The sequence below is a fragment of the Aegilops tauschii genome, chromosome 4 (assembly GCF_002575655.3).
Source record: "Aegilops tauschii subsp. strangulata cultivar AL8/78 chromosome 4, Aet v6.0, whole genome shotgun sequence".
NCBI classification, from domain to species: domain Eukaryota; kingdom Viridiplantae; phylum Streptophyta; class Magnoliopsida; order Poales; family Poaceae; genus Aegilops; species Aegilops tauschii.
The window spans coordinates 498843945-498858623 of NC_053038.3; the positions used below are offsets into that span (position 1 = coordinate 498843945).

At 47.6% G+C, this 14679-nt stretch overlaps 2 protein-coding genes across 2 annotated transcripts; one reads left to right on the top strand and one right to left on the bottom strand.

The window, feature by feature from the left end:
- Positions 1 to 22: 22 nt before the first annotated feature.
- LOC141020509 (uncharacterized) lies at positions 23 to 3159 on the bottom strand. The gene is made up of 4 exons (XM_045228016.2): positions 2866 to 3159; positions 2664 to 2698; positions 372 to 411; positions 23 to 253 (listed from the first exon to the last, which is right to left on the bottom strand). The coding sequence occupies exons 1-4, from the start codon at positions 3122 to 3124 to the stop codon at positions 246 to 248; spliced, it is 342 nt and encodes a 113-aa protein (XP_045083951.1). The 5' UTR covers positions 3125 to 3159; the 3' UTR covers positions 23 to 245.
- A 4271-nt stretch (positions 3160 to 7430) lies between these two features.
- LOC109771459 (uncharacterized) lies at positions 7431 to 13519 on the top strand. The gene is made up of 5 exons (XM_073497881.1): positions 7431 to 7625; positions 11464 to 11899; positions 12008 to 12108; positions 12428 to 12889; positions 13275 to 13519. Exons 1-4 carry the CDS (start codon positions 7431 to 7433, stop codon positions 12764 to 12766), a joined length of 1071 nt encoding a protein of 356 aa, XP_073353982.1. The 3' UTR covers positions 12767 to 12889; positions 13275 to 13519.
- The last annotated feature ends 1160 nt before the right edge of the window (positions 13520 to 14679 follow it).

Consider the following 14679-nt stretch of genomic DNA (forward strand, 5'->3'; position numbering starts at 1 on the left):
TGCAATTAATTTAATCAAAAAATTTAGGACGGAAATACCCCTGGACTTAATTGGGCCGATTAAAGATACAAAAAATTTTAGGTCGAAAATACCCTTGGGCTCAAAAAGGCCTAGTTATTTTTATCCGTTAGATCGCCCATATAATACGCGTACTCTGGTGTATTATAATGCACCGTAAAATTTCCCAATAAAAATAGAACAGATCAAATAGGCATCGATGATTGCCTTGGAAGGTGTAATGCTTCTTAGTCACCTGCATTATACCCACTTCTTATCTTCAGTCGATGACAATAGCACAGTGTTGGCAATTGAAAACTGGAAAGGAAACAACGTGTGAGAAGAGGTGCATGATGTCAAGAACATAGGCATACCAATTCTGGTTGTGACATTATTACTGCCAAGTAATTCAACCTGTACTACATTTAGTGAAGGAAATATTAGACAACAATTAGCAAGAAATTAACAATATTAGAGCAATTTGCAAGAAAGGTAAGTTTCAAAAGGAAATAAAATAGTGAGGCAATCTAACAGTTCAGTGGACAGAGAGTTAGCCCTCTATCTCAACTTGAAACTGCAATGCAATATTGGCAGGAAATGTCCCGATAGTAACTGAAAAGGGAATGAGAATTAAAAAAAATACGTGAAAATAGAATGACATTAAAATATAAAGAATATATGTATCCTGATGCTAACAGAACGTAGAAGATTAAAAGAGAACACATCACCTCTGCTTATGATAAGAGAAGGACCTCAAACGCTACACAGAAGGCATAGTAGAGAAAAGAACAAAGCATGTTAGTTAATGTTTGAATTCCACCCATCCCCCCGACCCCCCGACCCCCCGAGCCGCTCCCGCGAGCGTCCTCGGGGGAAACCCTAGCCGCCGCCCCTCGTCCTCCCTCGTCGACTTCTCCCCCCGCCGCCACCGCACAGCGCCGCCGGGCAAAGACCGGCCGGCGTTGGTGGCGGCGGGGATCTTGCCCCTCTCCTCGCGGTTGGCGTCCGGCGCGGGACAGCGCGGCGCGGGACGGCGCTGGGCTGGGCGGGGCCCAGCGGCGCGGCGGAGGGCGTGCTGGGTGGCGGTGCCCCTGCCTGGCGGCAGGGCTGCTGCGGCTTGAGGCCTCTCCAACGCGCGGCGGCTGCGGCTTCTCTAGTGGCGGCACGAGTTATCCCGGCGGCGGCTTGGCGGCGTGGCGCGGCGAAGCTCCGGCGATGACTCGGCGGCGGGCTGGAGGGCTCGGGTCCGTCCAGTGGTGCTGCCTCCGCGGCGGTTGCGGCTTGGGGCCCTGGACCCCGATCCGATCTAGATCTGGTGGTGTCGGGGTCTGGGCCATGGCGGCTGGCAAGGGGAATCGTCGGGGCTTGTCGGCCTCTAGGCACCATGGGGGTGCCGGCGGCGACGCGTTCCCGGCGTGGTGACACTGGTGGACGTGGTGGTCATCTTCTTCCCGAGATGGCCGGCCAGAGGCTTGGTGATCGGATCTCGAGATCCATCATCTTGTCCCGGCTGCGAGTAGGGGAGACATGGTTGCCGGTGAAAACCGAGCTGACGGCAGGCGATGGCGGCGTTCTCGCCGTTACCTTGATGAAGGCATCGTCGTGTAACTATTGTCGACCCACTCGTGCTGCTCCGGGGGAAACCCTAGGATCTGGTGTTCCAGATCGGACGATGGCGGCACTGCGGTGTCGTTTCTCTCTTGAGAGCATCGTTTGCGGAGCAGCGCTGGAGTCAGAGGCAGGAGGTGGAGCGGCTTCGTCTTGCACGGAGCTTCGGTGGTGATGTCAAGTCATGCCTGACCGACAGGTGCTACGCCTTGTCATGCCTGGTCGGCAGGTGCTACGCACGACAGATCTTCCAAGGACTTCAAGCTGTGTCGGCTGGTGATACCTGGCAGCATGGCGCTGAGGTGTATCAGTGGCGACCGCGACGTGCTCAGCTGTTTGCGCGCAGGGAGGAGGTGCCGTTTGGCGCCGTGGTGGCGTCGACGTTAGCTAGACCGAGCAAGGTTGATGCATCAGGACAGTTCTGAAGATGGAGCGGTGGCAGTTGGCGGCGGCGGCATCTGAGTGCACGCCGGACCGGTGAGACCCATGCCCGGCAGGCGTCCTGGATGGGTTCTCAGGTCTTAGATGTTAGGTTTGGCAGCGATGTCTGTTTGGTATTAGGCCCAGGCTATCTGCGCCCCTTCATCAGCTGGATAGAGATGATTAGACGGCGGCTTTAGTCTTACTGTTGTATTACTTTGTAAGGTCTTGTGAGAATAATTAATAAAGTGGCCGTAAGCATCGCCCAGATGCAGAGGCTGGGGTCATCCTCCTTTTCTAAAAAAAATGTTAGTTAATGTTTGGGATTACCTGCCTGAGTTCGGCTGGCAACAAACTCGAACAGTGTCCAGGATTGCAAAGTATTGCGTCACCAGTCAACTGCAGTGCCTCCAATGGGTGGCTGCATCAAGGACGACGACAATCCAATCTGCTTAAAATTGATGTCCACATTCTACTATTATGGGCTCGATTAGCCTTACAGACTTGAATTAAGGTGTTATGAAGATCTGCAGTTATGCCGCACACATACATGTTCAGAAGATTTTTAAGGTCTGGGATGTAGGAACTCGTGGTTGGAGCATGGCATGTTATAATACTGCCAGAAAAAAACAACGCACCTGAAAATGAACTGGACTACTCTGATCCTCTGGTCCTACAAAACAATCATAATAGTTCAAACTGAATAGAGATAAAATTTGTACTAATCAAACATGAGAGAAAGATATGCAGGTCTGTAGTTGAGCAAATATCAGAACATCCAACCAAGTTGACTAAAATAACCGCAGATCTAAGGAGACTGAGAGGGAGAAGAGTCCCAACCTCTTATCCACGTGACATTGAAGGAGGACGCCGGCGCCCGGCGGCAGCACATCTGGTTCAACGGGTGTCCGGGTCGACGCCTGGGCGCGGGATTTGGGCCAGCAGAGCCGACGACGGTGGCAAAATAGGGATTCAGGTTGGCAGCAACACAGAAATCCGGCAGCTCTCGAAGGCTTATGCTGCAGGGGAGTATGATAGAGGCAATGAGAGAAGAAGAACGATGCACTTGGAAGACGAACTTCTTCCCCAACCACGGCATGCGTTTCGTTCTCTTGGCGTGAGTGGAACCGATGAGCCCGGAAAAGAGAGGTTAATAACAGAGGAGATCAACTGTGTGGTGGAGAAAATAACTTGGAGGATACCAAAGGGTGTCGTGGAGACCATTATTTCTTCCCAAATACTTATCAGTACAGCTGCGCTAATTGAGCTTCCCGAGCGCACGTGCTATGCGACAAAAAAGTCACACGGCATGGGTTGCATCTGAGCAGACCTGCCATAAAGGGTGCGTGTCGTCATTACAGTACAAAAAAGGAAACTATCTGGTCCTTACCCATCCGAATACAAGTCATGGAAGAAATAATACGTGCATTTATTTGGGTTTTATAAAATTTAAAAAGCCATAACTTTTGATTCGAGTATCGGAATTTAGATTCATTTTCACCATTGGGTTTTCACAGCGAGTTCTTTAAAACTAGATCCCATATGGGTATATTTCGACAAAAAAAATTTGAGCAACTTTGGGTGCTGTAGAGGCAACTTTAGTGCTATAGGAAAGCAACTTTTCTTAGTTTGCCTACTATAATTGCCTATCAAGGAGAAGTCCTTATAAGTTGCCTTCCATGACCATGATGTTCACTAAATTCACATGTAAGTTGTCTATCACACTATCGAGTATGCCAACACTATGTTTCAGAGTGCATGTAGCATGAGCTGCACCGACAGACAACTTGTTCTAGTATCGTAGCCAACTAATTAGTGATGACATGCAAACCGGGCATCATTGTTAGGCAACTAATTATCATTGTCAAGTTCTCGTGATTTGTTGAGGCGGTTGCTTGGATTCGTTTTGAACAGGTTTTTGCATTTTGTGTTTTTTGTAATATAGTTGCTTGGTTTTGCTAGACAGTTGCTTGGATTATTTTGCTAGAACAATTTTTATTTTGTGTTTTTGTTTGTAATTGACTTGTTTTGGATTTTTGTTAGAAAGTTGCATGGGGAGGGGGGTGTAAGATAGTTGTTCACAAAGGCTATTCAAGTTGGTCATACGTTTTTTCTGCCTAAAGTAGACAATCTAAGTAGGAATGCTAGGGACAATTGCTTGGTTTTGCTAGGACAATTTTTCATAGTTGTTATTTAGTAATGCAGTTGCTTGGATTGGATAGTACAGTTGCTTCGTTTTGTAGGATAGTTGCCCGGTTATGCTAGAATAATTTTGCATTGTTGTTTGGTAATACATTTGCTTGGTTTTACTATAAACAATTTTGCATTGTGTTTTATTATTACAATTGCTTGGATTTGCTAGGATAATTGCTTGGATTTTTTTGCTAGGAATAGTGGCTTTGGATCTTGCTACAACAGTTGTGTGGATTTGTGCTAGGGGGGGGGGGGGCAGTTGCTTAGAGTTTGCTAGAACAATTGATATATGCAGATGTGTATAGTTGCATACACACACAAGATGAGTCGGACTTGCACACATTTTCTTGATTTTCTCATTTTACATAAACCAACCAATAGAAAAACACACATGAGTTACTTGTTGAATGCACTGGAATTGCACAAAAGCACCCCAAAATTTGCTAATTTTTTTGTGTGATACTCAAGTGCATAACGATATGAAAGTTATTGTCCTTGTTTTTTCCTCTAATAGCCCCGTGAATAGTGAACTTAGACTTTTCCATATGTAGTACTAAAGGTGCATCATGTTTAGTGTGGTTTTCTCATTTTTTTTATACAAACCAACCTAATAGGCGGTCCTACTGGAAAAAAATGAAGTTGCTTTCCTATAGCACTAAAGTTGCCTCCATCGTATCCAAAGTTGCCTCGAAAAATAGTTTGACGAAACCTATCTATATGAGATCTAGTTTCGAAGAACTCGTCGCGAGAAAGCCAACAGTGAAAACAAAATTGAATTTGGACACTTAAATCAGAAGTTATAGTTCTTTAAACTTTTTGGATCCCCAAATAAATGCACGCGAGGACATGATTCTTTTTTTGTGAACTGCGGTCGTACTCGTTAGCTGCTCTTTCCATATTTGGATGAGCGCTAGTTCCCACCAATGGGCGCTCGGGCGCCCGCTAGCCATGTCGACATCCAAAGTTGATAATATAATCGCATGGAACATAAAAAATTATAGATACGTTGGAGACGTATCAGTTCGCCACCGAGCACGACCAGTGTTGTTGGTCGTGCTTCAAGGGTGCACCCCGTGCACCGCGTGCGCTCACCGCTCCAGCATCGCTGCTTGTCGTGGTGAAGGGGGACGATTAGGAGGCCGAGGGGGCCTACATTGTGACCATCGAGGAGACCACAAGGAGGGTCATAGAGGACTCAGAGTGTGATGAGCTCGCCAGGTGGCCTGGCATTGCACAGGCATTGGCCAATTGGCAGTTGGGGTGGAGGCCAACGCACCCCCACCGCCACCAGCACTGCCCGCGCCTGAGACTGTGGAGGAGGAGCCATGGCCGATGCTTGGGCAGTCGTGGTCGTGGACGAGCACGTTGCCATCATATGTCATGCACGCCCGTGTGAGTGGGCGCGATTGACGAGGAGGCCGAGCGGCAGGCGGTGGAGCGTGCGATGGAGGCCAAGCAACAAGCAAAGCAGCAGTTGGCAGGCTTCCAGCAGGCGTTCCCATGGATGGAGACGCCGGTCTACATCGACCTGATCAAGGTGGAGGAGTACAACGACGATGCCTAGATCTACAGCCTGTTGCTAACTATTTAATGTTTTCATTGAATATTTTTTGGTTTTAATTAATGTAAAGTGGACTTCTAATGGCTGTTTTATTTATATATAAAAAATCAAAATCCAGCGCAAATGTGAAATGCGTCCCCGCGCTGGTCGCCCCTTTGGACCGGCGGACAAAAAACAGACACTGACATTCGCCTGATGGATCAAACAAATAAAGAAGGAACAAAATCTGCATCAGTTTGGGTCGCCGCGTTGGAGTTGCCCTTAGGTTTTTTTTGAGAATCTGTAGTTGCCCTTAGTTTTTTTCTGAGACATAGTTGCCCTTAGGTTGGACGGAGGCGCATTGGACGCTGCTAACAATAGCGCCCAGGTGTGGACGTTGTTCGCAAAAGCGACCAGGCCTGGAGGCCATTAATCATGGCGTCCTTCCTATATTTCAAAATTCCAACTTATCATTACTAGTTTCAGAATTAAAGCATTAGTATTTAGTATTAATAAAAAAAACGGCGTATGCAACGTCTAGAATCCCCGCTCCGTGCGTTTTTCCTTTTATTTCTCGGCCCATAGACAATCTTTTATTTCTCGGCCCACAGACAAATGGGGCCGTGAGCTAAAGAAATACGAGATACGTATGCAACGTGTAGAGTCAGGATTGCTGTTTCAACCTGAGAGACCGTATTGAGCATGTATTTTCTTGTACCGGGACCGGATATTAAAGCAATAAGCGAATTCCAAGGATCAAGTTGGACGTCCCCAGCGACTACGAGGACTATAAATACAATTATCTTTCTACGAGGACTATAGATACAATTATGTTTCTCAGACATGCATGTTTGTGCACAGCACCATCTCTCACAAGCGTTCTCTCTCTCTCTCGCTTTCCGAGGACACAATCCAAATCTCGCACGCATAGTTGCGGCCGGCTTTATTACGCTTTTTTTCTGTGGCTGCGCATGTTCACACCTACAAAAAAATGACTGACCGAATACAATTTCAGTCGATCGACACCTAGCCGGTCCCTTGTTAATCAATCAAATCAAATATGTGTGATGCGGTCAACAAGAACTAAATCTGCAGGCTGAAAACAAAAGAAATCGAAGCTGCATCTGCCCAAACCGTCCATCAAACTGTTTGGGCCTTTCCAAGTGTTGCAAACTGTGGGAATATGATATTACGGCTCTGGCGTTATGAACGTCGATCGATCTTAGAGCATCTCTAGCAGACTCTATATAATGCCCCCACCCGTAAAATAACCGCCAAAATGCGGATCCGCGCGAAAAATGATGCCCGATCAGCCCTGGCAAACGCGTCCGATCCGTAAAAAAATTGCGGAGCTTGGCAAAATTCTCACCCAACCCGCGAAAACGCGGGTTCTCCCCCTCGCCCAGTCGGTGCCCTGTAGCGGTAGCGGTTGGTGGGGAGAGCATTTCAGCCCGCGCTTTTACCCACCCACTGCCGCCTGGCCGCCGTGGGGCCGCCGCCTACGATTCCGGCCATACCGGCCATCGGGGTCACGCCTGCGGGCCGCCGCACGCCCCGAGATTGTCCTCCACCACTTCCTCCTACCGCGGCCGGCCGAAAACTTGCAGATCGGCGGTGGGGGGTCGCGACCTCCGGATTTGGCGGTTCCGGCCACCGATGGCTGCGCCAAGCCATGGATTGGTCGAGGAGCACCCCGCACAGCCATAGCAAAGCCCCAGAGCCGCATGCAGGTACTGGTTTCTCCTCTAGCCACCGCCGTCGGTTTGCCGGTAAGTTCTCGGTCGGCCGTCGCCCGGGCTCGGTGCTCGTGCAGCGGCTCGCCGGCTCGCCGATGCCGCTCATACAGTGCGGCGACTGCACGCAGACAGTACTACGGCTAACTAGTGGGAGTAGTTATGGAAGTTGGATATCTTCTAAAATGCATGATTGTGGTTCTTGTTTTCTTTGGTCTTGCTATTCTAGCAAAGATTTGCTGAATTATGATGTATCCAATGCCCTTGTAGAAAATAGAGAAGCAAAGAAATGTGTTTTCATGCCCAAAATTCTAATATAAATTATGGATTTACTGGCCGGCGAGTTGGGCGGACGAGCAGACCCCGCAAAGCGGACCCGTAAAAAAGGATATTCTGCGAATATCCTATGGAACCCCGGCTCAGAGAACCGGAACACCCCGTATTTCAGCCCAGAGATCAAGTCTTCTGGAATACGACACTGCTTAGCATAGAACAAATCAGCTCTTATTACAAATGATATGGATACAAAGGTTCCAATATAATAGGGAATTACATCGCCACGACGACACTATGCCTGCTCTATGCTAGCAGCAAAACAACTCGTAGCAGCGGAATAACTTCTGGCAGTGAAACGGCGACGACAGTGATGGACTCCACTCCGCAGGGACCCTGGCTGGAACCTGTTGGGGAACGTAGTAATTTCAAAAATTTCCTACGCACACGCAAGATCATGGTGATGCATATCAACGAGAGGGGAGAGTGTTGTCCACGTACCCTCGTAGACCGTAAGAGGAAGCGTTATGAGAACGCGGTTGATGTAATGGTACGTCTTCACGATCCGACCGATCCAAATACCGAACGCACGGCACCTCCGAGTTCAGCACACGTTCAGCTCGATGACGTCCTACGAACTCCGATCCAGCAGAGCTTCGCGGGAGAGTTCCGTCAGCACGACGGCGTGATGACAGTGATGATGTTGCTACCGATGCAGGGCTTCGCCTAAGCACCGCTACGATATGATCGAGGTGGATTATGGTGGAGGGGGGCACCGCACACGGCTTGGAACAATCAACTTGTGTCTATGGGGTGCCCCTTGCCTCAGTATATAAAGGAGGAGAGGAGGGGACGCCGACCGGCTCTAGAGGCGCGCCCAAGTGTGGAGTCCTACTAGGAGGAGTCCTAGTAGGAGTCCACCAAGAGGAAGGGGAGGGAGAAGGAAGGAGAGGGAGGAAAGGAGGAAAGGTGGGCCGGCCCCCTAGTCTAATTCGGTTTGGGCCAGGGGGGCCGCGCGCCCTGCCTTGTCCTGCCTCCTCTCTTCCATCACTTGGCCCATGAGGCCCAATACTTCTTCCCCCGTATTCCCGTAACTCCCCGGTACTCCGAAAAATATCCGAATCACTCGGAACCTTTCTGATGTCCGAATATAGTCGTCCAATATATCGATCTTTACGTCTCGACCATTTCGAGACTCCTCGTCATGTCCCCGATCTCATCCGGGACTCCGAACTACTTTCGGTACATCAAAACACATAAACTCATAATACCGATCGCCACGTGGAGCTCCACCTTTAGTCCCGGTTGGTAACACCAACCGGAACTAAAGGAAAGTTTATGATTTTTTTTTTGAAAATTTTTTTTGCCAATTTTTTTTTGATTTTCAAATTTCTGAATTATTTTAACCTCTAATCTCTAATCACCACCCCTCATCACTGCTCAATTTATCCTCTAATCTCTAATCACCCCTCATCATTCCAAATCATCTAACTTCCCGGACGGTCACCCATCCTCTCACTACTCCAGCCCGAGCACGCTTAACTTCCGGGTTCTATTCTCCCTCGTTTCCAAGTCTGCACTTGTTGTTTTCCTGACAATAGTAAGATGTCAATCCTATTAACCCTCAGGAATTTAGCTTGAGCATGAAGTGACACATTTCACTGTTTGAGTTTGAAACTATTGTTTTAAAAAACAATAATTATTTAGTAACACTAATATTTCTGGAATAATTAGTTTGACCACTGTTTGACCACAGTTTGACCAGATTTGACCAAAATTCAAAAAAACTGAAATAATTATTTAGTAACACTAGTATTCTAGAATAATTAGTTTGACCATTGTTTGACCACAGTTTGACCACAGTTTAAAAATTTTGAATTTTTTTGCCTCTCCAGATCTTAAAAGCCCCGTAACTTTTTTCTGTTAGGTTTTTGAGGATTTTGAAAATGTTTAACGGGGTTCCCCCAGTTAAAATCGGATGTAACTTTCCGAGTAGATGATTTCTCATATAAAAAACTTTTTAATCCGAGTTCGTATGCAAAAGTTATGCCCATTTTACAAATTCCAGAGAGATTTTGCAAATAAAGTCGAAATTCATATTTGTAAATTTTCCCAACAACTAGACCACATATCACATGGGAAACTTATTTTATTTTATTTTTTGACATTTCCACCATTTTCTTTTGTTTTTTCTAAAACTGAAAAGGCGGTCCACGGGTGTGTGTGTGTGTGTGTAGAGTTTGAAAATGGGACCTTTAGTACCGGTTCGTGCCATGAACCGGTACTAATGCCTCAAAGCCCATTAGTACCGGTTGGTGGCACCAACCGGGACTAAAGGTCTAACCTTTAGTCCCGGTTGGTGCCACCAACCGGTACTAATGGGCATCGCACCCTTTAGTCCCGGTTCATGGCACCAACCGGGACTAAAGGGCCCAGGTGAACCGGGACTAATGCCTTAGTCGCACGAACCGGGACCAATGCTCACATTAGTCCCGGTTCGTGACTGAACCGGGACTAATGTGAATATTGCCCTGTGACGAAAGCCCTGTTTTGTACTAGTGCAAGCTCATAGCAACCAAAAGCAATCTAGACAAACAACAACATGGCATTTACAGATTAATCATCCATGATGAGCATGATACTACTAGAACGACATAAATGAGCATGGCATGGACATGTTGAACATAACATATCTAGCATCAAATGAAATGAGCATGGCAATGTCACTCATGATATGCACATGATGATACTAGCATGCAGGATATTTAATATCATGATCCACTTACTCTGTTTGGAGGTTACCTCGTAACCAGCATAGGTATGCCAATCTTACTTACAATCATGGTCACGGGATCACTTCAATCATGATCAAGAATACCATTGTGATCCTAACAAGATCATCTCATCATTATCAAGAATACCATCGTGATCCTCCCATGACCACATAAAGATCAATCATCTTCTTTCCTCATCGTACCAGGGTTGTTTATTAATCAGGTTATTATTACTGTTGACCTGTAGTGTGACATACTATGAACTGGGCCCATATCCGCGGGTGCGGGTATCGATAGATTATACACTCTGCAGAGGTTAGTGCACTGTAGCCACCACGGAACCCAAGGCCTCGTGCTCCCATTCGGGTGGACCAACGACGTTCTGATTAAACCAAGCTATTGCATTGACACTCTCCCGGCCACTCCGACCAACTCCCCTTTGGGCTAAGTCATGGGTGGCCCAGATGCCACTCTGGACATCAAACGGCCACTGTCGTGGCAAAACAAAACAAACGGTCCCAAACAGGGACAAGAGCGCAAACCAAACTTGGGCACACAAGGCTTATGGCCACCTACCTGATCAGGGTAGTGTGCGCACATAACCTTTCCTAGTTGGAGGCACCGACGAGAGGCATGACAATAGATCGCATTAAGGCCTTCCCATACAGGCAAGTGTAAGCTGCACTGGTCAGCTCGATTCGATGGCACTATGACTCAGCCAACATGTGTTCAAGTTCGATTAAAGTCCGGTTTAACTTGAATGTAATGAGCGGAGCCATAATCTTTTTCCTAATTTTTTAATAATAAAGTAGGGGTTGAGTCTGTTGGATTCACCGTCGCGATAAATTTGCAGAAAGGTCCCTGCGTTTATCGGTATTCAACCCGCAGTTCAAATCGAACCGGTACGAACGGGAGAAAAACGTAGCCACGCAGTGCCTCGCGGCGCTCCGCCCGCCCCACCACCTCCTGCGACGCCCCGCGGGCCGCCGGCCTCCTCCTGCCCCGCACCGCCGGCCGCCTAAACAACTCCCTCACGCCCCCACCTTCTTCCTCCCCGGCTCATTCCACACCCCACCCCTCGACCCCCACCAACCACCGCCCTCTCCACCATCGTCGGGCGCCTCCCCCGGCCATCCACCCACCCCCGGCGCCGACCCTGACGACCCACGCGCACCCGGGACCCGGCGCCCCCATCCATCTACCTCCTCACCGCGTCGCGCCGCCGCGCCCCCAAAGCGCCTCCCGGCGATGGATCCAAGCCGGCAATCGCCCCAGCGCGCCTCCCGGCGGCGGATCCGGGCCGGCAACAATTCCCCTTCTCCCCCACGACTGGTTTCCTCTCCTCTGCGTCAAGATCGATGGTGAGCTCACCGGCGCCTGCTCTCTGCCAGCCTCCCCTTCCTCATCTCCCTGCGAGGTTCCCAGCCGCCCCGCCTTAGATGCTTGCGTTGTTGTTGTTTATGATATAGGTGTTCAGCATGTAGAAGCCGGACGACGTGATGCTGTTGTTGCCGATCTGCTGCAGCGTCTCTTGTTCGACTCCGAGATCACTGGCGATGAACACAATCAGGTGAGTACAGAGCTTACTGAAAAGGGGAAATCAGGCCACGCCCGAGACGTGAGCCCTGCCATCCCAACGTTCCTTGCTTGCTAGCCTACATCATCCCCATAATCTTTTCAGTTCATGCCATCCCACGATCCGGTCAATGCAACGGGCTACACGAACAATCTATGGTCAAGTCGCAGCTTGGCTTATTTCACTAACTGAAGATTATCCTAACTGACGAAACTGAACATTTGACAACTACATTTACGCCTGACGAACCTGATTTTTTCTGAAACTTTGACAGCAGCTATTAACTGACAGTCTGACACTGTGGTCATCGCAGATGAGGACGTGTGTGCATGTGGCGTGTGCGCTGCTGCTCGCCATCACTGCCGTGCGTGTGCATCGTGCCGACTATGTGTCGGGTCATCCACAGGGCTCCGTCCTCGGTATCGGCGGTGATCACGAGTGCGAGGCCGAAGTTTGTGAGCTTAGGGTGGAAGCATGTGTCGAGCAGGATGTTCCTGCTCTTGGAATACTTGTGCACGTAGTTGAGTCCACCTGCCATGTCCAGCGTGACCTGGACATGCTGGCCCCATCCGAGCACCTCGTCGCTGTGGAGCCACTTGCTAAGCGCGCTGTTCTCGGCGAACTCGAACATCATGTACGTCAATACATGTAGCCGCCATGCATGCAGTGATGGAGAGGCCCTGGATAGGCGGATGAGGCTCAATTGGTTGAGGCGACAAGGATGCTCACCTCGACGGTAGCGCACACATCGTTGACTCCTGTTCGCGATCGTCGGGTACGGTTGATTCATCGAGGCCACGGTTGATTCATTCATCCTTAGTACAGTTTATTTTCTGTTTCATGTGTTTTCTGTATAGAAGTTGGGTCTCGATGACCTATAAGCAAGAACAACCTTCTCCAACTGATAGTGTTATTCTCCTAAACAAGTTGCTATTTCGGTATTCGGATGGGGGATAAAGAACGACATTCATCATTAGTACTTGAAGAGACTTGCCTGGTTGGGACTGAACAGGATCTGTTGTAGTGCATCTTACTTGACTGCTCATTGTACAATTTAAATAAAATCAAGGTCTTCTCCATATGCAAGGGAATGTTTTCTTACTGCAATGATAAGCTATTCTGAATCCATCTCATAATGTGGATGCTCATGTTTGGTGCAGTTGTAACGCATGGCATGGCGATGGTGGGGGAGATGCGAAGGGGAGGTGATAGGGGATTACTCGATAAGTATGCGGTGGTGCTGTAAAGTTTCCTCCTTTATGTATAGTTATTTCATTATCCATCTAAATATCATCCCATGTATATGTATGAAACTCATTTTGTGCTGCTAAATTTTCTGTACAGATTTAGTATTATTTGGTGTTAAACTTATAATGATCGAAACGATGCTAAACTTACATGTTGATTCATCATTTCTATACTTTTGGTTTCAGCGGATTGATATGAGAGGTTTAGCACTACTCTTACGTATAGATCCAAATGTATTATGGTCACCAGGGGCGAAATTAGGCCTAGGGCAACTAGGGCTATAGCCCTAGGCGTGGCCGAACTAACATCTGTAGCCCAGTAGTATACTTTTCAGAATTTTTGATTTACAGGAAGCCCAGCCCCAGGCGTGTAGGCCCCAAGCTCTTGCACATAAGTTTCTTCACGACTCCACCACTCACGTACTAGATTTCTACCTCATTACGGTTGCAAACGCAACCCCATTGGTACAGAAAAGAAAACAATCTTTTCAGAATAGTTCGTCATCTCGCGAGATTGCAGAAACCCTCGCGGCATTGACGCATCTTGCCTTCTGCGGTTGAGAGGACCTGGGCTAGGCTAAAATTTCTGTATAGATTTAATATTATTTGGTGTTAAACTTATAATGATCGAAACAATGCCAAACTTACACGTTGATTCATCATTTGTATACTTTTGGTTTCAGCGGATATATATGAGAGGTTTCGCACTACTCTTACTTATAGATCAAAATGTATTATGACCACCAGGTTAAATCTACCACATGGGTCGTCAGCTTTGTTACCGTAACAATGCACCAACCTAACACGCGAGGAGAACAATTTCACAAGTCTCATGTTAAGTATCTATTCAAAGAGGTACATGACAATGTCGATGTGCAGGAAAGATAACTTCACTTACTAACATCTCTGATGCTATGGCTTACATGTTGACAGTTGAGACCTGCTGAGTTTACTCATTTATTGTGTGATGTGTTAACTTGCTTTTGTAGTTTGTATATGCCAACATATGTCATCTTGTTTTATGGTTAGTAGTATTTCAACATGATTTTCCTATTCATCATGCATGAAAACAAGACTGCAGTAAGGTGCTACAGAGCTAGGAGATCTTGGTGTATACTACAATATATTAATACGGAGGGATTCCTTTGTCACATGATTTGATAAGATATATAGTACAGTACGGAAGTTATTGTTATATTTTGTAATCATATTCTTGATGTACCGTTTCAGGTATTTTCTTTTCAGAGATTTGGCCATTCAACTTTTGTTCTGATTGCTAATTGCCTTTATGTGAAGAACTTTGTATGGATTAGTTGAT

Excerpts from the sequence above, each read along its gene's own strand:
- LOC109771459 (XM_073497881.1), top strand. The coding sequence starts at position 7,431 with ATGGATTGGTCGAGGAGCACCCCGCACAGCCATAGCAAAGCCCCAGAG. Across the intron at positions 7,626-11,463 it reads GCGGCGACTGCACGCAGACA|CCACGCAGTGCCTCGCGGCG; the intron begins GTACTACGGCTA and ends AGAAAAACGTAG. Across the intron at positions 11,900-12,007 it reads CCTCTGCGTCAAGATCGATG|GTGTTCAGCATGTAGAAGCC; the intron begins GTGAGCTCACCG and ends TTTATGATATAG.
- LOC141020509 (XM_045228016.2), bottom strand. The coding sequence starts at position 3,124 with ATGCCGTGGTTGGGGAAGAAGTTCGTCTTCCAAGTGCATCGTTCTTCT. Across the intron at positions 2,699-2,865 it reads CAATGTCACGTGGATAAGAG|GACCAGAGGATCAGAGTAGT; the intron begins GTTGGGACTCTT and ends ATTGTTTTGTAG. Across the intron at positions 412-2,663 it reads GTAGTCCAGTTCATTTTCAG|GTTGAATTACTTGGCAGTAA; the intron begins GTGCGTTGTTTT and ends AATGTAGTACAG.